The 24,884-nt window shown below is 45.9% G+C and overlaps 1 protein-coding gene across 4 annotated transcripts in view; it reads left to right on the forward strand.

The window, feature by feature from the left end:
• Positions 1-24,884, forward strand: part of AP4B1 (adaptor related protein complex 4 subunit beta 1) — a 286,861-nt gene that overhangs the window by 135,967 nt on the left and 126,010 nt on the right. For all 4 annotated transcript variants that reach the window (XM_086923299.1, XM_086923302.1, XM_086923300.1 and 1 more), the window contains one exon: positions 11,592-11,695. In XM_086923299.1, the coding sequence (XP_086779425.1) occupies positions 11,592-11,695 (104 nt within the window). The remainder of the gene's footprint in view (positions 1-11,591; positions 11,696-24,884) is intronic.

Raw genomic sequence — 24,884 nt, forward strand, 5'->3', positions numbered from 1 at the left:
AGGATAAATGGATGAGAGAAAGGATGGATGCGTGATAGGGTCAATGGATGGATTCATGAGTGGATTAGTAGATGGATGGGTCGGTGGATGGATGGAAGGAAGGATTGCTAAGTGAAAGGGTCGATGGAGAGAGAAAGGGAGGATGGATGGATGACTTATAGAGTGGAAGGGTGGAAGGATGAGTGACTGGGTGGATGGATGAGAAAGTGAAAGGATGGGTGAAAGGGTAAATGGCTGGATGGATGAGTGAATGGATGGATGGGTAGAAGAGTGGATGGATGAGTGTACAGATGGATAGGGTGAAAGGGTGGATGGATGGATAATGGATGTATGAGTGAAAGGATGCATGAGGCGATGGAGGATTGAAATTATAGATTGAAGGTTTCATGAAGGATAGGTTTGAAAACGGTTGAATATGTTTGGATATGGCTGGGCTTACTTCTATACTATTGCGCGACCTCTGATGTGTCTGTAGAACGTATTCAATTGTCCTGAAGTTTTGTCCTGAATTTTGACCTCCTGTCCTGAATTTGTGTCCTGAATCCCGACCCTTTGTCCTGAATTTATACACTCACCGTCCTGAATTTGCACCAATGCCAGTTGGTCACCCTAACGACACCAGGTCAATATTCCATACTGAAAGTGGAGCCCAGAATACGCTGTCGATAGTGGCGTCCCTTAGAAAATTACACATTCTAAGGTGTTTGCAGGACTGCTCTGCAAGCGGAGTTGGACGTGCACCCGGGCACGGGTTTCCTGCCTGTACTCTATCGATCCTTAGAGGAGCCGCAAGCATGCAATTTGGTTTTAATGTTTCTTACATTATTCAACTACACAGTACAGAACTGTGTGTAAGCGTCCGAGGGCACATGCAAAAATATAGTGCTTCAAAAATGTTAACGCCTTCAGGAGGATGATCACTTTTTTCAAAACCAAAAACCAGGACACGCTTTAGACAAAGAAGTAGGACAACAACTTGTCATAGTTGGCTGGGGCTATATATCTATCAATGAGTTAATAATAGGCAGTTCCATGGACATTCAAATATGCACTTCTCTTAAACCTTACAACAGTATACCCCCAACAGAAGTAACCAGTATGTGCATTTTTATGGAAATCCCGGGGGTGAAAAAGAAAGCATTTTTTTGATGCTCTTTAAACTTGTGTACTTATGCAAACACGTAGCACCAAGTCGAAGAAGAGTGGATTAGGAACAGCTGGTTCTGTGATGCTTCTTGACCTACCTGGCCTGTGTGCGCACCACTGTGCCTTTTTCATGGAATGTGTCACTTTGCATGTATCAACAAAAAAACTTTACAAATGTGCCTTAGACAGGCAGAGGTCCGGGCACACTAGTGCGGTAAACTGCGACGGGCCTTGCCATGTGTGAAGCTCGTGTGATACCTATAACCTGGCAGGGGTGTGCGGAAAGGCAGCAGACAGCTGTGCAGGAAGAGGGATGCCTGCCTCCTACTACCAGCACAGCTAAAGCTAGGGTGGCTATATTTTCAAAGCCAAAAACCAGGAACGGGCACAGACATAGAAGTAGAACTAGATGCGATTGCTCGTGGACACAGAGGGACTTTAGTGACATCTTTTACTCGCACAGGACTGCACGGACAATGAGTAGGACATCAGTCCGAGGCTGTGGGCTTTCTTCGAAATCACAAAGTGTTGTCTAGCTCATGGAAGGAATAAAGGAATTCTTCAAAGTTGATCTATGCCACAGGAGTAGAGCATTGTCTAGTTTGTGTTGAATCCTGGAACAAAGTCACCGATGCTACAAAGAAAATTACAAAAGCCAGTCTGGATAAGCAAGCGTATGAGTTGCTGTGGGCTGTCAGCGGGGTTGAGATTCACATGAATCTGAAATGGTAAATATTTTCATTCCCTAAGCATATAACAAAACAAAACAACTTCAGAACCTTTTTCAGTATCGGTATAGTTATTCGAATTGCGCAAAGCATGTGTTAGACTATTAAGCTAAACACCTTTCCCCCTCGCTCCCTTTTGGCCCATGCTGAGATGAAGCGCAGAGAAAGGCTCTTGAGCCTGGGTTTGACCTAGAGTCCACCTACATGTACATACACTCTTTCACTCCTTCTAATTACTGTTTTGTTGCGTGAGCCGGGTATGTGCATCCTTAGAGTTAACTTATGTCTACGGTGTGATTGTGCAAGATGGGGTCACAAGTGCATGCACATTAGTTAAAATTGATGCACTCTCACATTTTCACCGACCATGCCATCTCTTGCTGCATCACAGAAGTCTGTGGTTAACTCTTCCAATGCACAGAGTTGCGTCATCATGCAGACAGCGGTATTTAAGAGGATTAAAGCACCCAGCTCTCTGTAACAAGGTCTAATTACTTCCTTCCTTCCAGTAGTCTAAGCAACGTGGTCTCTGCGTTCGCTATTGAAAACAAGCCGGTGAGTGATGCGTGCATGCCACAGCAAGACATGTGATTTCAAATATTGCGCCAGTGTCTGGACACGATAATTGAAACCATATGGCATTGGTGCACGTAATAGACACCAATAGGCCATGGGCGGAGCAATGCGCCCGCCTTTGGCCAATTGCGTACTGTCTTTATTAGCCCCTTCTGTACTGCGTGAATTTTGCTGAGGTGCTGAACGTTCCATTGGGCCTATGGAACCATGACAGAACGGTTCCGTCATAAGCACAGGCCAACTTATGCTCATGACGGAACCGTTCCGTCATGAGCATGGAAGGGGTTAAAAAGACGCACGCATAAGCCAATAGCATGGGGAAAAACAAAAAGCACACGCATGAGCGTGTGCGATTCCTAGACTCGTTTTAAAACCCCCATACAAAAAGTCTTGTGCTGCGCGAGCAGTGCTGCGCACTGCAACGCTAGGTGTGAGACCTAACAAATTAGTTGAAAATGGCTCTGATTGACATTGGCTCTATAAAAAAACACAGACCTTCAAATTCAATCGGCATTGTTCATTTTAAACACATTGACAGATGTGGGAAATCATTACACTCATTATTTGGTAATTAACTACCCCATATCTAAGCAGATATACTTAACTTACAATCTTGATGCATGTGTTTAATCAGCTACTCTGAGTTTTCGATTATTATATATTCATATTTATCAATTTGAAGTGGACTGTAGAACAATAACAAAAGGAAACTGTTGATCATACAGTGAATTTTTAGAAACTATTTGTATCTGAAATTTAACTGAACTGTATAAAGAACTCAAGTCAGATGTTGATTTGTTTCAAAGGTTCTAACATTAGTACGGTAGTCCGCGACTCCCCGCAGGTAAATCATAAACAAATCGTGTCACTCCTGTATGCCGATGATGCCGTGATAATGGCAAGAACCCAAATAGACCTACAAACGGCTTTAGATACATATATAAATTTCATGGATAACCGGGGTTTGAAACTCAATGTAACTAAAACATTTGTTATGACCTGTGGAAGACGAAAGAACAGAGACTGTCCCCTGTTCGCTGGGAAAGAGAAAATCCTGAAATCCTGTAAAAAATTACCAGGCTAAGTGCATAAGTACAGCCATCTACAGGGCAGGGGTTTTGAGAATCTATGATTCTACACCTATTCAAAAGGTAGAAAATGCTTTTTTAAGATTCATCCTAGCCATCCCCCAAAGTTCATCTGTATTTAACTGTCACTCAGAGCTGGACATTCGATACGTCAGCGACCTCATCAGTATGCAACCCTTATTGTTATGACATAGAGCCTGGACCTCGCCCGTTCTTGTATTAAATAGAGACATTATAAATGATTGTTTGGGTATGGATAAGGCCACTAGGATACCATGGCTGTCTTACATTCGTAAGTTTACAAATGACCTGGGGAGATCCGAGTTCTTTCATCATCCAGAATCCCTGAGTAACATATCGAGGAAGGATTTAAAGTTGCTCTGCTGGACCCACCTAGAAACTCTAAGGCCAGGAGTAGAACTAAATAAAAAAACTGTACTGCAACATCAACTCACCCTAGTCTCGTTTACCATTCAACCATATTTAATTTGGTGTCTGGAGGGCTTTGATAGATATCTACTGACAAGATTTAGATTTGAACACTTTTTTCGTTTAATCACATTTCCCAAAGTGAACGATTGGGACAGAACGCTTTGTAAGTGCTCGTGTGATAATACGTCAGATCAATCTACGCTGCACGCGATATGTTTTTGTAAATTTTATGCCACAGAAAGGTCTAGATGGATCAAACCACTCTTGAAAAAACAAGGTACCTGGCGACAATGCCGCCCGGCCCTATTGTTTCTATTATCTTTAAATGATGTATACTGTGTTGCTAAATGATAGGTTTTTTAAAAAGCATGTTGAGGAAAAGGAAAAGTTTAATTCGTTTTTAAAATATATGTATCTACTGTTTTTTAATGTAGTTATTTGGATAATTGTTTGTCTGAGAAATGAACTTGCTGCTTTTATGATTTTATGTTCTCTGAAATCGAATAAAGCTTTTTCATTCATTCCTTCATAGTACTATAGTCATATGTTAGTATAGGCCGCAAGGACTCTTAACACAAAAGTTAATTAATGATGTTTGTGTTTTTACATAGATATGGCCAGGATGTTTTTATAATGAAGTTGTTTTCAGTGGTTGATATTTTTTGTTTTCATGTGTTATAATTTTGGCTATTATTCAGCGGCGGCTGGTGATCTTTGACAATGGTGACGCATAATACCAGCAAGGAGTTCACACGATTTTTTTCAAAATTGCCTTGCTCTCTCACATCTGGTCTCTTCCCCTCTCTCACTCTTACTCACATTTTTTCACTTGCTCATTTTCACTCACGCACAAACATATGCATCCTCGCTGGTTCTCATTCTCATTTACTAACACACTTACAGAGACTCATTGAGTCTGGACTCTGGTGCAACTGCACCTGCTGTACTGTTTATAGCTACACCCTTGACTCACTTTCACTCCCTCACAACATCCAATCAACCACTCCTTCTAACAAACTCACACTCCTTCAATCATTCGCTCGTACTCACTTTCACTCTCAAACTCAGATTCTCACAAATGTTTACTCTTGTTGACACTCTAAACCCCACTCGCATACACTTTCACTCTCCCCACGCCCTCTCAATCACTCACCAACACATACAAAGATATTTTTTTTAAAAAGGTTATCACCTAGCATTGTTAGCTGGCATCAACGGTGTCTTCATGGCAGCAGCAGAGTAGGAACCTTGTGCTGTACATTGGAACCAGCAAGCCAAGATTCACAAGAAGGAGCCAAACACAGCAACAAGAACAGGACTGAAAACAGGGAAGGCCCACCTCAATCCCTCTCCCTGCTTCTTAAATGAATTGGAACCACAGCCCTACTTAAGGTGTAATAGTGCTGGGGATCTTATCTTTGCTGCTCTGTGCGACTTTTCATTGGCTTCAGGAATGCGCTGATGTGCGCCCTAACAGCCACATTTTAGCGGATCTACTGTGCTGCCTTAGGCATGAACAGTATGTCTGGTTTTGTTATGTTATGTTATGTTATATGTTTTGTAGAGCGCAACAGCTGCCCCAGCAACGGGGCGTCCCGGCGCTAGAACCATAACACAATCTACTGGAAACGAGAGAGGGATCTATGTGGTGGGAAAAAGATGGGTTTTGATCGCTCTTCGGAAGGCTAACAATTCATCCATGCAACGGATGTGGAGAGGGAGGGAGTTCCACAGTTTGGCCCCCAGTAGCTTGAAGGAACGACCTCCGATGCGACAGATTTTCGTCTGGGGTATCAGGGCTAGATGTTGCCCCATGGACCGGAGGTTTCGTTTGGGTTTATAGGGGGTCATCAGAGGCCGAAGAAGCTCTGGGCCTTCATTCTTCAGGATCTTAAAGGCAAATAAGAGGGCCTTGAACTGGATCCGGGCTTCTATGGGCAGCCAATGAAGTCTTTGCAAAGTCGCTCTTACTGAACATCTCCTCGGAAGGCCTACTATCGCTCTGGCTGCCGAGTTCTGGATTCGTTGGAATCTTTTTATCTCTGCTTTATTCGCTCCCAGCAGCAGGACACTCGCATAGTCCAGTCTAGACAAGATAGTAGACTGCACTATGAGTTGTCGTGTCTTGGAGTCGAAGTAGCCCAGGATGTGGTATAGGCTTCTCAGTAGTCCAGTGCAGGTTGCGGCAACTTTTTTAGTGTGTGCTTGGAAGCTCAGGGTCGAGTCCAGCCACACCCCTAGGTTTTTTACTAATTTTTTTGGAGGGGGTGCTGGGCCCAGAGACTGAGGCCACCATAAATCGTTCCAGTTGTTGCTGTTTTTCCCCATTATTAGTACCTCGGTTTTACCACCGTTCAGTTGGAGGCAGTTTGCTGTCATCCATTTGGCGACGGCAGACAGTCCATCCCTAAAGTTGGTAGCCTCCGGGGAGGGAGCCTCACAAAGGCTGATGACTAGCTGAGTGTCGTCAGCATACGACACCATTGTGAGGCCCCATCTCTTAGCAACCTCTGCCAAAGGTTGCATATATAGGTTGAACAGGGAGGGGCTGAGAGCTGAGCCCTGTGGTACCCCTTGCCCTATGTCTTGAGGTTTGGAGATAAACGGGGGGGCAGATACCCTGAATGATCTGCTGGTCAGGAAGGACCGAAACCATTGGAGCGCTGAGTCCACGATTCCTATATCTTCCAGGCGTTTCAGGAGAATGGCATGGGACACCGTGTCGAAGGCCGCGCTAAGATCAAGCAGTATCAGCGCGGCACTTTTGCCGGTATCCATGATTTCCCGCAGGCTCTCGGTGGAAGTGAGGAGCGCGGATTCCGTACTATGGCCCGGCCTGAAGCCATGTTGGGAGGGGTCTAGGATGTTATTTTTCCCCATATACTCACTGAGTATTTTATTCGCGTGGGCTTCTGCCAATTTAGCGACCCAAGGTAGCAAAGAGACAGGCCGGTAGTTCTCTGGTTTGGCGGGGTCTAGGGAGGGTTTTTTTATGATCGGGGTTACCCAGGCCTGTTTCCAGCAGAGGGGAACCGTGGCCGTAGCAAAAGATAGATTCAAAATCGCGGTTAGGGGTGGGAGGAAAAATTCTAGGGCTCCTAGAAAGTGACTAGGTCTCATTGGGTCTGTGGGTGCACCCGATTTCACCTTCCTACAGATTTTAGTAAGTTCATCACTGGAGATGGCAGGTAGGCAAGTAACAAGCATTTGCAATGCAATAGGTCTCGCTTTAGGAAACTTTGAGCTATTGGTATTGTAAATGACACATTTTTAATTTATGTGTTGGTTTTGAAAATAGCGAAATTAATAGCTTTGTCATTTACAATGCCAATAGTTATAACTTCCGCAAATGTGACACCTATAGCATTTGTAATGCAATATGTGTTGTATTTACGTGACTTGGATGTATTTCTATAACAAATAACAATGGCTTTTAAGTTTTTTTAAAATAATTAATACGTAAATAAAAGTTATTGTAATTTATAATGGCAATCGCTTAAACTTTTGTAAAATACGTTTGTGAATATTATGTTCAGTGTATTTTATTGTGACAAATTCAAGAACAGAAGTGAAATATTAACATCTTTTTGTGACATTTATAATAAATCTTGAAACATTGAGAGAACATATTTGAACCAGTTGTTGTTGAATGGTTGCACAGATTGATTCTGTGGTGGCGCTGAGTGATGTTGTGGTGACGATGAGTGATGCTGTAGCGTTCAGTGATGCTGTGGTAGCGCATAGTGATGTTGTGGTGCCCCTGAGTGATGCTGTGGTGGTGCTGAGTGATGCTGTGGTGGTGCGATAGATAGATTGAGTGCAATAGATAGATAGAGTGAGTGCGATTGATAGAGTGAGGGCAATAGATAGATGAAGGGCAATAGATAGATAGAGGGAGGGCGATGGAAAGATAGAGTGAGGGCGATAGATAGACAGATAGATAGACAGATAGATAGATAGATAGATAGATAGATAGATAGATAGACAGACAGACAGACAGACAGACAGACAGACAGACAGACAGACAGACAGCTAGATAGAGTGAGGGCGATAGAAAGACAGAAAGATAGATAGAGTGGTGGCGATAGAGTGCTATAAATAGACAGATAGAGTGAGGGCGATAGATAGACTGAGGGTGATAGATAGTGAGGGCGATAAATAGATAGATAGAGTGAGGGTGATAGAAAGAGTGATAGCGATTGATAGATAGACAGGGCGATAGACTGACGGCGATAGACTGAGGGCGATAGATAGAGTGAGGGCAATAGAGTGAGGGCGATAGATAGAGTGAGGGCGATAGAGTGAGGGCGATAGATAGGTAGATAGAGTGATGGCGATAGATAGATAGAGTGAGGGCGATAGATAGATAGACTGATAGAGTGAGGGGCGATAGGTAGAGTGAGGGCGATAGATTGATAGAGTGAGGGCGATAAATAGATAGAGTGAGGGCGATAGATAGAGCGAGGGAGATAGATAGATAGGTAGAATGTGGGCGATAGATAGATAGAGTGAGGGAGATAGAGTGAAGGCAATAAATAGATAGATAGATAGATAGAGTGATAGTGTGTGGGGGGGGTTGTGTGTGTGGGGGTTGTTTGTGTGTGGCGGGGTGTGTGTGTGGCGGTGTGTGTGTGTGGCGGTGTGTGTGTTTGTGTGTGGGGGGGTTGTGTGTGGGGGGTTGTGTGTGGGGGGGTTGTGTGTGTGGTTCTGTGGGGGGTTGTGTGTGGGGTGGTGTGTGTGGGGTGTGCGTGGGGTTGTGGGGGGGGTGGGGTTGTGTGTGTGGGGGGTTGTGTGTATGGGGGGTTGTGTATGGGGTTGTGTGTGTGTGTGGGGTTGTGTGTGTGGAGTTTGTGTTTGTGTGGGGAGTTGTGTGTGGGGGGGGCTGTGTGGGGGGGCTGTGTGTGGGGGGGTTATGTGTGGGGGTTATGTGTGTGGGGGTGTATGTGGTGTGGGGGTGTGTGCTGGGTTGTGGGGGCTGTGGGGTTGTGTGGGGGTGTGTCTGTGTGGAGGGTTGTGTGTGTGTGTGTCGGGTGTGTCTGTCTGTAGAGGGTTGTGTGTGTTTGGGGTTGTGTGTGTGTGTGTGTGTGGGGGCGTGGGGGTTGTGTGTGTGGGGGGGTTGTGTGTGGAGGGTTGTGTGTATGTGCGGGGGTTGTGTGTGTGGGGTTGTGTGTGGGGGGTTGTGTGTGTGGGGTTGTGTGTGGGTGTGTGTGGAGTTGTGTGTGTGTTTGGGGTTGTGTGTGTGGGGTTGTGTGTGTGTGGGGTGTGTCTGTGTGGAGGGCTGTGCGTGTATGGGGTTGTGTGTGGGGGGGTTGTGTGTGTGTGGGGGGGTTGTGTGTGTGGGGTGTGTCTGTGTGTTTATGTGTGTGCGGGGTTGTGTGTGTGTTTGGGGTTTTGTGTGTGGGTGTGGGGTGTGTCTGTGTGGAGGGTTGTGTGTGGGTTGTGTCTGTGTGTGGAGGGTTGTGTGTGTTTGGGGTTGTTGTGTGTGTGGGGTTGTGTGTGTGGGAGGTTGTGTGTGTGGGGTGTGTATGTGGGGGTGTGTGTGTGTGTGTGTGGGGTTGTGTGTGGGGTGTGTCTGTGTGGAGGGTTGTGTGTGAGGTGTGTCTGTGTGGAGGGTTGTGTGTGTTTGGTGTTGTGTGTGGGGATTGTGTGAGTGGGGTTGTGTGTGTGTGGGGTTGTGTGTGTGTGTGTGTGTGTGTGTGTGTGGGGTTGTGTGTGTGTGTGGGGGGCGGGGTTGAATTATCATTTAACTTGCAACCGAGCACCTTCTGTTCACAAGCTTGAAAGCAGAAACTACTTCATGATTATGATTATAGGTTATTTGTTTCCAGTTGATTCATCACGGTTGGGGATGTCCCACAGTACTAAAAAGTCACAAAAACCGACATTAAGACTAACCATGGTATGTGCAGACAACCATAAAGATTATACGGAATAAGTTAAAACGTGCATCGGCACCCTGACTCACCCACTGGGTGGGAGCGGCGAGGGACCTTCAAGCGGATTACCGTAGAAAGGGCGTTCAAAGCTGTAAAAATGGCATGCTTTAGTAATAGATAAACAGTATGGGTTCCTGTCCTGTACTCCGAAGCAAAACAGCCTATCAATTACCTCCAAGTGCATCAGTCACCAGGGGAGACAAACCGCATCCGTCGGCGTTTAAAAGAACTGGAAGGAGGATGTGTGTCCGCTCACGGCTTAAAAAGCCAACATGCACGTAATCTAAACCCGAGTGCGCTGGTCTGCCGCTGTCACGCTCCGTTTGGCCGGTGTGAAGACAGACTGCGCTAGGGCACGAGCTCGCCCGGTCTGAGAAAAGACTTGGAAAAACTAAGACATCTATGCCATGGCAGTTGAGCGGTCGCTCCTATCTAGTGAGATTCCCCTACGGAGCATGATGTTGACATGTAGGCAAATAACATAAATACAAAATATTTACAATGTTTGTGAGGAACGCAAGAGGAATGTACATCTCCTATTTAGTGCTGTACAGACAAAATATTTACAATACATACGAAGGAATGCAAACCATGTCATCGTAATGCATCAACTACAATACGGGTGATAAACAAATATATACCAGTGGACGGGAGTGATAGGGAGTGCAGAGAACCTGTGATGAGAAGACAAACTGAAAGAAATCGAGAGTGCATAGAAATTAGAGTAATACGAGAATAAAATACAACAGACCAGTAAGCTATCTACTAACAAGCTCTCGGCATTGCTGTGGCGGGGGGAGCGCATTCCTTTGAAGTCTGATGCGGGGGCGGGTGAGCGGATTCCTTTGAAGTCTGATGCCGAGGTTCAGGCAAATGGTGTGCGATGTGGCAGGCTGTGCACGCGCCTGGCTCACATGCACTGTATCTAATCCGCAGTTTGGGTAGACTTTTGAAAGCCTTACTATAATCTTGCCTAACAAGCTTTGCTAAAGCAATGCTGTAGGCGAGACCTAAAAATGGATTGGTCCTGTGTGAGGGGATCGTGGTTGAACTACGCCCCACAAACATGCACAATCCAGACATCTAGCTAGAGTATTGCTCCCTCCAGCTAAAGAGTATTTTATATTGAAACCACACTCTGTAGCTGGATCATTGCTCAGACCCTGACCCTCCTCCTGTCATCAGGAGCTTGGCGATGAGGCAGAGAGGGCTGACCTGCACATTGGCAATGTTCATGAAATTGAAAAATGCACCGGGTCTGCGCAGGAGGCAGGGTATTACTCCCTGAAGCCCCTAATAAGGAGTCGCTACTGCTATTATTGTCACAGATTTTATATTCTATACAATAACATTTTGCTACTGCTACTCTAGCCTTTTAGTACTATTGTGTGCACTATGATATACTACGTCTTTAAAACAAAGAAGTTTATGATTTAGCAGGTTTTGAAATTATCTAAAGATTTTACCAATTGATGTAAAGAAAGCCCCTGTTTAATGTACCACCACATATAACTTTTTTTGCCACAAATGTGATGCCTAGTTCTTAGTATGTTAGTGGGTCACTTACTGTGCTTGACGCAAGCATGTATGTTGTAAATCCCTTTTATTTGCCAACTCTAAGCCAGCAGCAAATGCCATCATGGTAATCCGTCGTCTAAACTGTTCTGCATTATTTTACATTTTAGCTGTGATACAAACATTTCGCAACCTTGTCTGGCTCTCTCCTCAGTGCACAAAATCCATCTGCGAAGCACTATCCGACTGCGAGGATAATATTGAAGATAATGAGGTAGGGTGTGAGCTAAATATCGAAAGAAAAAAAACCATTTAAATTTGCATGCTTTCTCCTGTCTGAGTAAGTATGAATGAGGCAAAACCTTATATTCATGAACCCATTCTCCAAAAGTTTAACCTGAGTTAGTGCTAAATGTTTTCAATTGATAGAGATGGTGTGAAATGTGTGGATTGTTTATAGAGTACTGTTAATCTTGATTTAACATTCATAATTTCTTTGCAAATCTTAGAGCCGTTTTACATGATTTTACACAGTCCAACTGATTTGTTTTCTAAATTAAAAAATCTTTTTAAAGCAAAGTTCTGATAGATACTTCTTACTGCAGATTCCTCACCTTGTGAATATTCCCCAGGCATCAATCTGAATCCGGAAACTTTAAAGCAGTATTCTTGTGTGCCGATAGGTGGCATTGTGCAGCTCCACACCAACATTGTTCCACTCCAGAAGTGACAAACGTAGCCCCATGTAAATGCCAAACATGCGTACTGAGTTCAGTTCCTTTTTGTGCACCTTCACATGTGGATCCGGAGCAACTCCTTGTTTTTTTTGGTCCTTTTAAAAAAAAAATCTACGAAAGTGTGCAAAGGAAAATGGTCCCCACATCCCCTTAAAACAACATGGTTCAAACCATTTAGGGTCTATTACTAATGCATGTCTGTGGCAGAGTCACACAAAGCATGCTCATGGTGTCTGGGGTCAGAGCACGATTCCCTGGCCTTTGACAACTGCACTCAAATGAATTAAAAGGCAGTAAGGGTCCACAAGGTGAAGCTATATGTCAACAGAAACTGGAAGACTCTGCCGAGACCGCTTGAAGTCACCACAGAATTTTGTTGCAGTCTAAGTCTTCAGGTAAGTTCAAAAACAAACATATGAAATCAGTGCTGTCAAGTATCACGCATTAGGTGTGACACCAACGCATTTCACTGTGGTGCTGCGCATCACCGCACAGAAATGTATTGTCACGCATAATTTGCAGTGTCTAAGGCTCATGAAGCAGTGTTTAAAATATTGTGGTGTGATTACTGGTAGCGGACAGAGCATCGTACTTGTACTAATTGCGGGCGCTGCTCCTGCTGGTTTGGGGCTTGTGGCTGAGCTAAGACTGCTGCTGGCAGGCAGCTCACTGCTACATTGTATCCAATCATCATTTCCTGTGGCGCCGCTCTCCGCTTGACATTAGTGTCAGGTCAAATGGCTTCTACCCTCACAGCCGGGGCGGGACAGGCTGGTCAGATCAAGGTGATTTATTTTATAACATCTTGCGCTGGGGGTGGGAGGAGATGTGCCTTCACGTCCTGCTGCCGAAGGCGGGAGATTATGGGAGAAAGTGTTGCCGCTTTAATTATGGCATGTGCAGCGCTGCGTCCTTCTGCGTTTCGCACTGTACCTGGCTACCACGGCAGTCAAAAATATAATGTGACCGGCGCCGCTCCAAATTAAGTTACAGCCGAGCCTTATGTCACTGGGCAGTGATCGGCGATTGCAGCGCCCGTACAGAAATACAACGCAAAGAAAGAGGTAACAGTGTCTTCATGTGGAATTCTTCATGTGGCATGATTACTTGTGAACTGTGTCGCCCCTAATTTAAAAAAAAATTCTTCCGAAACCCCTAACTGCTGCCTTTGTTGGTACTGTTCCATTGTGGGGCTCAGCGGGCAGAGTCTTGGGGATGTATGAGGGTGTCAGGATGCCAGAAAGATGGCTTTGCACATTTGCTGAGTGAGGGTCTGAAGCGCGACAGTCAGCGTGAGGGTTTTGAGGTTGCCCGAATTATGCGGAGGCGTCATGGCCTGTCCAATGACTGAGGCTGCTGTGGCGGGTTGTTCGTGGTGTCCTGCATGAGAGTTGGGGAGAATTACTGGACAGCAGCAGACTCACAGAACATAGTCATTGACTAAGGAAGTGGGCGCTGCGGAGGGTCCCAGCCTGAACCTGCCTCCCAGAGTCTACTGCAGGCTCATGGTTCCCATGCCTGCAATACTAAACCGTTACACCTCACTATATTTTTAGCTCCATACCATGGTCAAAACACCTGTAGGTCCAGAGCTAGTACGCCCATGATTCTCGACTCTGCATTTAAGGTAGGGGGGACACCTCTGCACGTACAGTGTCTTGGGCCAGGTGTTGAATTTATAAGGCTGCAGGCAGACACACCAGAAGCAGATATGGGAGAGCTTAAACGTCCAGCACAGAGGTATGTTAGTAATATGGCCCAAACCAAGGTGGCATCCTTTTCATTTTACAAACAAAAGGCTTGGCACTTCTCAGCAGCTTCCTTAGTGCCTGCCCTCTGTTACTATGGACTGCAGTCACGCAGTTTGTCTCCAGTTACTGCCCTTCTATTTCTGGTGCTTTGCAGCAGTTTTACGATATTAATTAGAGTTTCTTGTTGCTCAAATGGGTGTAGCTTCTGATATTGATATGTTTCCCTCATCTTCATTACTTGATTTTACTCGTGTGAAAGTGTCACTCATAGTCGTTGAAATGTCACTCCTATTGACACTGAAATTATGAAAATGTCACACGTAAGCAATCTGAAACCTTGGCAGCTATGTGAAATCGAAGCAGGAAGTGGCCCCTTCCTGCCACTTTCAAACTCCAGAAGAAAGAAGAAGCTAGGGCTTCAACGTGCTTCCTGCTTTTGTCCCGGTCACCATCGAGCTGTTTGAGTCTAGTCCTAATAATATCTGAATTTCGAGGTCCACTTAAGGAAGGCCATGTTGCTCATTTTCAACACTTTGCACATTCCCTCTGCCGTGCCCACAGGCCCAAAGGATCGGCCGGGCCCTCTGTCGGGCTTCCTGCGGTAGGTTCGTTCTCAACACTGTCCCTGCCCCTCGAACCTGCATCAGGTTCCTCAGCCGCTCTGCTGCCAACTTCATTTCCGGCATTGTCTGCTACACCTATTGGTTTTGACAATGGTGCTAACATCGAGGCCAGAGGAGGACTTAAGGCCCATTGTGCTTTCCGACTTAGAGCAGAATCCACCAGGACCTCGAATTGAGAGCGCACCTCAAACCAGAAGGAAGGCAGCCAGAAGGCCAACCCCTCTAATTCTCATACTTTGCCCTTACGATGGGATAAGCCCTTACTTTGCACAGTCTTTTCAACACTGATTTAGACAATGCCACATTTTGTGACGGGGTGATTTTTCCCCCCAATATAATGGAGAAAATTAGTATGAAAAATTCCAGGATGCCAGTGACGTAGATATTTCTCCAGATGCTGGTCTGGTTTCGCTTCCTGGCAATGCCACTGAGGAAAGTGCCTCCTTCACCATGGTTATGCGAAAGGTGATAGATGTACTGGCTCTAAAACTTCTCACTATGGAGGTGAAGACTGGTGTTTTGATTGAGATGCACCAGGCTGATCAAGCACCTACAGAGCTTTTTTGCTATTTAATGAAGTCCTCATGGATACCCTCTTGGGCCGAACTATGGGCCAGATGTAGATAATCAGCTTTTACCGATTCTAAAATACCGAATTATACCGATTCGTTATTTTAGAATCGGTAAATGCTATATAGGTGTCCAATCTGTAAATTAAGCCCATAGGAATGAATGCGAATTACCGAATCGGTAAATACCGATTCGGTAAAAGGGGGGAAACATTGAAGGGTGGCAGGGTGTCACTTTGACACCCTGTTGCACCCCTGATTTGTTTATGGGTGCACATGTGGCACACATACATGCCCTGAGGGCATGTATGTCTGCCACATGGCACTGTTATTATTTGCATGAATTTGCATTTTTTAGAGTTTTAGAAATGTACCACCAACTTGTAGTTAGTGGTAAATAACGAATCCTAAAATGGGATTAATTTACTGAATCGGTATTTAAGAATTCGGTAATTTACTGATTCCTTAAATTACCGATTCGGTAAATGACTGAATCCTTAAATTCGGCCCCTACATATGAAAAGCCTAATTCCGGTCGGTAACGGCAGAAATTAGGTAATTTCGGCCGTTATCGACCGGAATTTGGCTTCCTACATCTGGCCCTATGTTCATTACAACCAGTTAATAGCCAGCTCCCTCAGCTCCTCCACATCCTACACCAGAGAGTTTGGTGGTGCAAGCATTTACCAGTAAGATAACTAGGGTTCCTATACCATCACCCCACCTGATCACAAGTGTAAAAGAATAGAAAACTTTTGGCAGACACATCTTTTCACCATGAGCTTTTCTCTGCTTTCAGTAAATGCCAGCTTCCTTCTAGGCCCTTTGGTGCACAGTGACTCAAGTATTGCCTGCTGTTCCAGATGACTTTGGGCGTCCCTTTCCCAAGCTAACCAGGATGGCCTGCGACAAAGAAACTTTCATAAACCGGTCTGATTTTAATTTTCATCTGGACAAAACGTTATGTAAAGACTCACAAACTCTTTTGGAAACCCTGGGCTGCTGCGGATTTAAAAAGTTGGTTATGAGCCCTACGCATGTGGCAGAACATATATTAGATGGCATATTTTCTAATGATCTACGGATCAAGGGGTAGAGCCTATACCTCTCTCCTGGTCAGATCATTTTGACAGTCCTTTTAATTTACAGACTTCAGTACCAGGTACTTTTGTAGCTGATAAAAGAATAATGGAGGAAAATAGAAATCTTAGCCTTATTAGTAAGGAGGCTCTCATTAATCTTTTTAAGAAATGTCAGCTTCCCAGACACCTGGATGCTTATCTGGCAGCAGCTGAACTATCTAAAAGGCTGTTAGTAGCCATGGACACCTTAGCACCGGTTAAAAAGCATTATGTAGCTAGATAAAAGACCTCCGCTCCTTATTTCTCGGAGAGAGTCAGAAAGTTGAGGCAATTGTGCCGCAAACAGGAGAGGCTATGGTGTATAGATTTAGCGCCGGTTTGCTATTATGGAAGAAAAAGGACAGTATTATCAAAAGATCATTGAGTCGATCAAATCTCCTAGAGAGCTTTTTAATGTCATCAACTCTCTTACATCCCCCCTGTCACAGATCCTTCGGATGTTTCACAGGAACTTTATGATAGAATGGCAGATTTTTTTATACTCCAAAATTACAGATATATATTCTTTGTTGGAGGCTTCCATCTCTAAAACTGCTCTATCTGCTCAGCCTAATCATGGAGGAGGTACCTAGGGTACTCCCCTTCCCTCGCATGTCGCCAGATGTTACGGATCGGCGGCTAGGTGTCGCATCTGGTTCCCCATTGGACGCATGCCCTCTGAAGGTACTAAAATTAGGAAGATAAGTTATTGTTCCCCACCTCACCTCTGTACTTAACGTAGCTCTTTCCCAGGGGCAGTATCCTACCCCTTGGAAGACTGCGGTGGTTAAGCCACTCTTACAAAAAGCCTACATAGGACCCAATAGGACTGAAAAATTATCGTCCTATTTCTCTGCTACCAGTCCCTGCCAAGATATTGGAAAAACATTTAAATTCTCACCTTAGTGCCTACCTAAAGGATGACCAGTTACTTGATGGCTCACATCATGACTTTAGAAGCCGTCATAGTACAGAGACAGCATTAACTGCGGTTTTTAATAACATCCGTATGCAGGTCACACCATGCTGCTGGTTCTTCTTGACCTCACCTCAGCGTTTGATACCCTGTCCCCCTTGAGGCTGGTGGAACGTCTCAAGGAGATAGAGATTGGGGCCACAGCCCTTGGGCTTCTTGCATCCTTTCTCAGTGATCGGGCACAGATAGTTAAAATGGTCCAATTCTACTCGGCTCCAAATTCCTTGATATGTGGAATTCTGCAGGGTTCCTCATTGAGCCCGACACTTTTCAATATCTATGTTGCCCCACTGACTAAGGTGGTGAGATCCTTTGGGCTGGAGGTGTTGTCTTATTGTGACAACACACAAATAATGGAATCCATCACCCATAGTATCAGGGAATACGCCACAAATTTTAAAAATTGTATGCAGGCAGTTTCCTCCTGGATGGTTGAAAACTATCTTAAATTCAATGGGGAAAAGACTGAGGTCCGGCTGTTATTGCCTTAGTAATGTCCAGACTTAATTATTGTAATGCCCTCTATCTGGGCATTAACAAAGGCCTGGTGCGACGTCTGCAGCTGGTGCAGAATGCTGCAGTCAGGCTGATGATGGATCTTCCGAAATACCATGTAGTTTTGACTTCCCTCATCATGCTACACTGGCTTCCTCTGGACCGTAGAATTCTTTTTAAGACCCTATGCCTGACCCATAATGCCTATTATGGCCTAGGCCCTGAGGCGGCCATTAAAGCACTATTTCAGTATCCTTCTTCACAGAAACCTGGCTGAACCCCACCTCAGCCCGAACATCTCAACCGCTATCCCCGACGGCTCCATCATCCAAGAAAACTGCACCAACCGGCCGGGAGGAGACATCACCGTTGTACACAAAAACACCCTCCGCCTCACTACTAGCTCTGATGACCACTCACCCGACATGGGACCCCTCCATTTCCAGATCCTGACCAACCCGAATGGCACCCTCCATGGCACCCTCATCTTTCAGACCTCCCGGACCCCCTCCCCCTTCACTGAAGCCATAGCCAACTTCATTGCTCACCACGCTTTCGCCTCAAGGGACTACATCCTCCTCGGCAACCTCAATTTCCACCTTGGCGACCACAACACATCATCCCTACTAGAAAACCTCGCCACCATCTGACCGAAACAACTTTTCTCCTCCCCAACCCACTCAACAGGACACACGCTTGACCCCATCTTGTCCGCAGGCAACAACATCTCAGTCAGCCACATCTCCAAACTACATTAAAGAGACCACCGCCGCGTCGACTTTTCTTTCATCAAACCCACCGAACACCACTGCGACCAACGCAGAAAATGGAACAAGATCTTTAAGACCAACTCGCCACCTCCCTCAGCAAAGCCTCATTGCCGAAGGATGCCAACGCCTCAGCATGCAACATCCACTGATGGATCTCCAACTGCGCCCACCCCCTTAAGACACCATCCAGCTAGCAGCCCTCAGGGAAAGCCAGCTGTTTCTCCCCCACCCTCCAAGAGTCCAGGAGCACCTGCAGATGGAGGAGCAGCAAGACCTCGGCAGACCAGGCAGCCCTCAAAACCGCCATCACCGCACAAAACCACCTCATCAGAACCACCAAGAAACCGCCATACAGGAACACATCAACACCAACACACACACAACAGCAAAGAACTCTTCATCATGATCAAAGAATCTGCCAAACCCTGCACGGACACCACAGACATCCCCCTCCCAAGATCTCTTCAACAACTTCACCACTTTTTTCCATTGCAAGGTTTTAGACATCTACGACAGCTTCACAATCCAGGACCCACCTTCCCCAACCACAACCACCGCACCCGAAGGATCCAGGTCCCAGCTGACACTGCTTAACTGGACCACCCTCACCGCTGACGGCACCCTAAGAATCATGCCCACCATCAACTTTGGAGCCCCCTCGGACCCTCCCTCCCCCCCCACCACATTTTCAACCAAGTAGGAACCGATTTCGCCCCCGAACTCTACTGCACCAACTGCTACCTGGAATCCATCACCTTCCCTGAAGACTGGAAACATGCCGAGATCAATACCCTGCTGAAGAAACCCTTGGTCGACCCAACATACCTCAATAACTACAGATCCATATCTCCGCTCCCCTTTCCAGCCATAGTCATTGAGAAGGTAATCAACGCCAAAATCACAGAATTCGTCGAAACAAACCACACCCTGGACCCCTCCCAATCTGGCTTCAGCAGCAACCACAGCACTTAGACTGCTCTCCTCGCCACAATTGACATCCGCACTCTCCTTCACCGAGGCAAAACCTCAGCCCTCATCCTCCTGGACCTCTCTGCCGCCTTCCACACGGTCTTCCACCACATCCTCTGCTGTGGATGCCGGCGTCGTGGAGTCTTGTGCAAAGCGCTAGAGTGGATCCTCTCCTTTCTCACCTGCAGAACCCAGAGAGTCAAATTCACACCATTCTCTTCAAATCCTACATAGATCAACTGCGGAGTCCCCCAGGGCTCCTCCCTGAGCCCCACCCTCTTCAAACGTCTACATGTCCCCGCTCACAGCAAACGTCTGAAACCACAGATTCAACATGGTCTCCTATGCCGACAACAGACAGCTGATCCTCACTGACAAACCTACAGCAGCTAAGAGCAACTTCCATGATGGGATGAAGGTAGTAGCTGCCTGGATGAAGGAGAGCTTCCTAAACCTCAACTCCGACAAAACCAAAGTCCCCATCCTGGGCTCCACCCTCTCAGCTTGGGATAACTCATGGTGGCCAGGAGCACTGTCCGCCCCCACACCCACCGACCAAGCATGCAACCCCGGCATCATCCTTGACTCTTCGCAGTCTATGAACCGCCAAATCAACGCTGTATATTCCTCCTGCTTTCACATGCTCTGCCTACTCGAAAAGACCTTCAAATGGAACCCCACCAAGTCCAGAACTATCACCCAAGTGCTCATCAGCAGCAAGCTTGACTACAGCAACTCACTTTATGCTGGCATGACCCAAAAAACTCCAAAATAAATTGTAGCACATCCAGAACGCCTCCATCAGACTTCTCCTGGACATCCCTGCCAAACCACATCTCCGTTCACCTGAAAAACGTCCACTGGCTCCTGATCAACAAAAGAATGCCCTTCAAGCTCCTCATAGACACCTACAATGCCCTGCACACCGGACCCGAATACCTCAACCACCACTGCCTCTTCTTCTACACACCGACCAGACACCTCCGTTCCACCCATCTGGACCTGGCCACTATCCCTCGGATCTGCAAGACATCGGCTGGAGGAAAATCCTTCTCCTACCTCATGGCGAGGACCTGGAACTCCTTACCTCTGCACCCCAGACAATCCCCATCAATGCCTCATTTCACGAAGGACCTCAAGATCTGGCTCTTCGACTGATCTGCCCCACCTTCAGACCCTTACAGGAGAGTAGTCACGCTTTATAAGAACTCTGATTGATTGATTGATTGATTGAGTGAAGAAGATCAGAAATAACTGAGCCAAAGTCATCCTAATGGAATCGGCCTGAGTATGAGAGCATGGTACCTGGTCAGGAGCATCTGTGCTCTAATCAAGCTGCAGCTTCCAGAGGATCTTCTATTGCAGCTGTAGGGCAGGGTACTGCACTGAGCCTGTACAACCTACACCTTAATCTGTATAGATTGAGCTGCAGCAAGTGACTGCATTTGCCCTACCTCCTGAAGCCATGAATGTCATTCTGACAGCTAAGCATCTGTCAGCGAAATCTGTATGTGCTGGGATAGGTTTGTTGCCTGGTGTAGTTCCTGCCTTACAAACCCACTACAAGCAGAGTTGTCAGATATGTTCCTTTTTGTGCTGTCTTTAGCCCAGCATGGATTTGGCTTGGGAACTGTTAAGGTTATTTGTCAGCCCTTGCTGCCTTTTTATTCTTACTAGACCTTGTTTAAGTAACAGGCTGTGATGTGTTTCCTGAGGGTTTGGTCCATACGCTCCCTTCTAAGACAGTTGTGAGGCCATGGTGGGATCCTAATTTTGTTCTCAAATTTTGGTGTGCACCCTATGTGAGCCAATGCACAGCTGTCCTTGACTTCTAACTCACAAAACAGCGCACTGTGTTAGTGAGGTACAAGTTCTGTCCGATCTGCCACGATACACCTCCTTCTTCCCCCAGATAAACGGTGTTTTCAGAGTAAGGCGGTGTTGCTGTCAAAGGTTTTGCCACCATCACTCTTCCAGCGCTCTTTGCCCCCCTATACCTCGAAAGTGGGAGTCTATCATTTGTACCCAAAAGAGCCTTAAGCTTTGACATTGATCGTGCCAAGGTACATCAGGTGGACAATCAGCTCATTGTGGGGTATAGCAGTACAAAAAAAAGTCCATAACGAGGTAGACGGTCCTCTGTATTAAGATCTGATATACACTACCCAGGAAGCAGCCTCGAGCGAGGCTGAGGAATCATTCGACCAGAGCCAGAATGCATCTCCGAGATGACGTGAAACTCTGGGGAACACTCTCCTTGGTTTGATTTGATTTGATTTGATTTGATTTGATGTGGATTTATATAGCGCGAATTGCTGCCCAGGGGCGTCCAAGCGCTGAGAATGCCAGATCCGACAGAGGGGAAGAGAACACGGGAGAGGGGGTTTGGTTTACCATTAATGCAGCAACTGTTATCACTTGGGTTTACTACTGACAAGTGTCAAGAGGATTACACATGAATGTAGAGGAATCAGACATGGAGAAGTGTGGCTCACTGGTTAGAGCAGCAGACTCTGAAGCAGAGATCGGGCCCGGGACCAGGGTTCAAGTCCCGACGCGGCAGGGTCTTGGGCTCAATGTCTGCGGACTCGATAATTCTCGCCTTGGCGCCTACTCTAATCATGGGTCCCACGCTGCAACTCTGGGCAATAGCTTGCTTAATCTCCACAACGGCCCCTACAACACTGGGATGCCTGGCTTCACCTTGGGGGTACCCAGGAGGGGCATCTCACAGGGAGAGCCAGGAAGGGTTCCACAGCGTTATACAGCACCGGGACGTCCCGTTGGGGCAGCTGTGCGCTTTACAAAATACACTACACTACATTTACATTTACATTTACAGACATCAAATACTTTCAGACCACACCTGTATAGATAAACAAGCCATATAGCACAGCCCTGAAGACGTCTGCTGCGACCCTTGCAGCGTAAAACGAAACACGTGTTGGCATGGGCAAGCCAAATAATTGTTGTGAAAATAAACAAGGCTTTTGATACCCTCTACACAACGCTGATTTAATTTTTTGAGTGCTGGTAGATTTCTTCATAATCTTTCTCTACAAGAGCCAAGGCTGCTAACACCGCGTTGGCGCACACAGTGCCTTTTCTAGACATGTGGCAGAGCACAACGTGGGTGTGAGTTCACACATTCATGCAGCGCTGCTGGTTTGATAACCAGGTCTGGCGGGAGGGGCACTTCGGCTGTTCGTTCTGTAAGATATTTCGGTCTGAGTCACTCCACTGACCCACCACCTTAGAAAGGTGAGAAATTTGCAGTTAGAAGTATCCATCAGAAGAACATGTTACTTACCTTCGATAACGTTCTTTCTGGTGGTTCCTAGCCACCCTCCAACCTGCCTGGTCTTTTTACGTCTGATCAGTAGTTAAACTCCTCTTCCAATGGCGAACACTATAGCAAGAAAAAAAACTCACATTGTTGTGAAGGTGAATGCATGCGACTCCAGAGTCACTTTTCAGGCAGGATGAAGTGTGGAGCTCTTAAAAAACTCTGCATCCAGTCTGGTGCCTGGAGTATTCACAAGGTGAATTTGCATTTAAATGGAAAATACACTTGAAAGAGCATTACTGAAGGTAAATAACTTGTTTGGGTTTGTTATTCTTCTTTTTTTACATTAGTAACCATAACTGCGCTGCCACTGTGATTTTTTGTTGAATGTCTGAATGTTTTTTTTTAGACATAAATGGAGGTGTTCTAACCACAGATCACCATAACTTCACTTTAAGCTTTATTTTTTTTAGTTAATATAAAGTATATATGTAGTTGCAATGAGTGTAATATCTTGCTCGTTACCATGGGTGAGTACCATTGTTGAGTGTTGGGAGGGGCTGTGTTTCACAAGAATGCCCGTTTCCCCTCTCTCAAAAAATGGTAATAAATAGCATATTATATCCTGCCAATCTACATATATGGTTTATGCAATGGTATGTTTCAAGTGCATTTGTTTTTAAAAACCAGGATTCTAAGGGGTTAGGTTCGTTCAGAAAGGTAAAACCACAATGAGCAGTCCATGTGTCTATTACGGCAGTTGTTTCTATGTGTCAAGTAAATATAACAAATAATCTCTGAGCCAATACATAATGTGTTTCTTATGTGAATTTCATGCTACTGTTATAATGTATGTGCATTTATTAATGTGGTTGCTACCACTATACAAATGCGCCTCTTGGCATGCTGCTGGTTGGAAAATGAATTCCACTGTACTCCTGAGGACCTCAGGACTAAAGTGGACTTCTTCCCCAACCAGTAGTGCGCCAGGAAGCACGTATGCACAGTGGTGGGAAAAGGGGGCGTGCCTCTGACGACCTCTTCAGCTGTGTGAGTCTTATTGGAGGCAACAGGAGGGCTAGTTAGCCCTCAAGGACCCTCATTAACCAAGAGGACTTCATCCCCCTATTAGTAGTGCACCGGGAGGCACATTTGCAGAGTGGCGGAGAAAGTGGACGTGGCCTCAGATAACCTCTTAGCAATCCTGTGTTTGGGACTTACTGGAGGTAACAGGAGGGGTAGTTGGCCCCAAGGACGTCCTGTTATCTTCAATAAGTCCCACACAGCGTTATTGCTAAGAGGTCTTCAGAAGCCATTCCCCTTTCTCCATCACTCTGCAAACGCTGCTCAAGGTGCACTACTGGTTCGGAGATGAAGTCCACTTTACTCCTGAGGGGTCTTGTGGGCCTAGAAACCCTCTTGGTTCCTCCTGTAAGTTCTACACAATGGGATTCCTGAGAGCTGGTCGGAGGCCCAGACCCCTTTCTCCACCACTCTGTAAAGGCGACTACCAGTTAAAAAAATCTTAGAAATTCACTGACAAAACCAAAGGTCACCGGGACGTTATAGTTGGGAATTAGCATTTAAAAAATCTTAGAAAATCCCTGAAAAAAACAAAGATTACAGAGACATTATACTTAGGTTAACATTCCACTCGTACAAAACCAGGGAAATTCAACTATAACTTGCATCCCCCGCAATACACTGCTTATGACCTAACATATTACATCACTCATGACATCTCAGATGGCATCACTGTTGTCATCACCCAGTGACTGTGAGTGTTTTTAAAAATTTGTAGTGTTGAATTATATACAAAGATGTATTGGTGAATCAGTTGGTGTATATGTGTGCTTGTATGGTTGATTCATTGGGTGTGTGACTGACTGTATAAGTGAGTGATTAGGTGTCTCAGTGAATGTTTGGGTGAGTGACTAGGTTGCGTAAATGTCTGTATCAGTCTGTCAGTTGATGTCTAAGTGGCTGTATGCGTTGGTGAGTGAGTACATGAGTGGCTATATGGGTGATTGATTGGTTGTCTGAGTCCCTGTATGGGTGTATGAGTGTCTGTGTTGGTGGGTGAGGGTGTGTGTGACTACCTGTATAGATGGGTGAGTGGGTGAGTTAGTGGTTGTGTGGATTACTGAGTGTGTGTGTGAGGAGTTG

The sequence above is a fragment of the Lissotriton vulgaris genome, chromosome 5 (genome assembly GCF_964263255.1).
Source record: "Lissotriton vulgaris chromosome 5, aLisVul1.2, whole genome shotgun sequence".
Classification (NCBI taxonomy): domain Eukaryota; kingdom Metazoa; phylum Chordata; class Amphibia; order Caudata; family Salamandridae; genus Lissotriton; species Lissotriton vulgaris.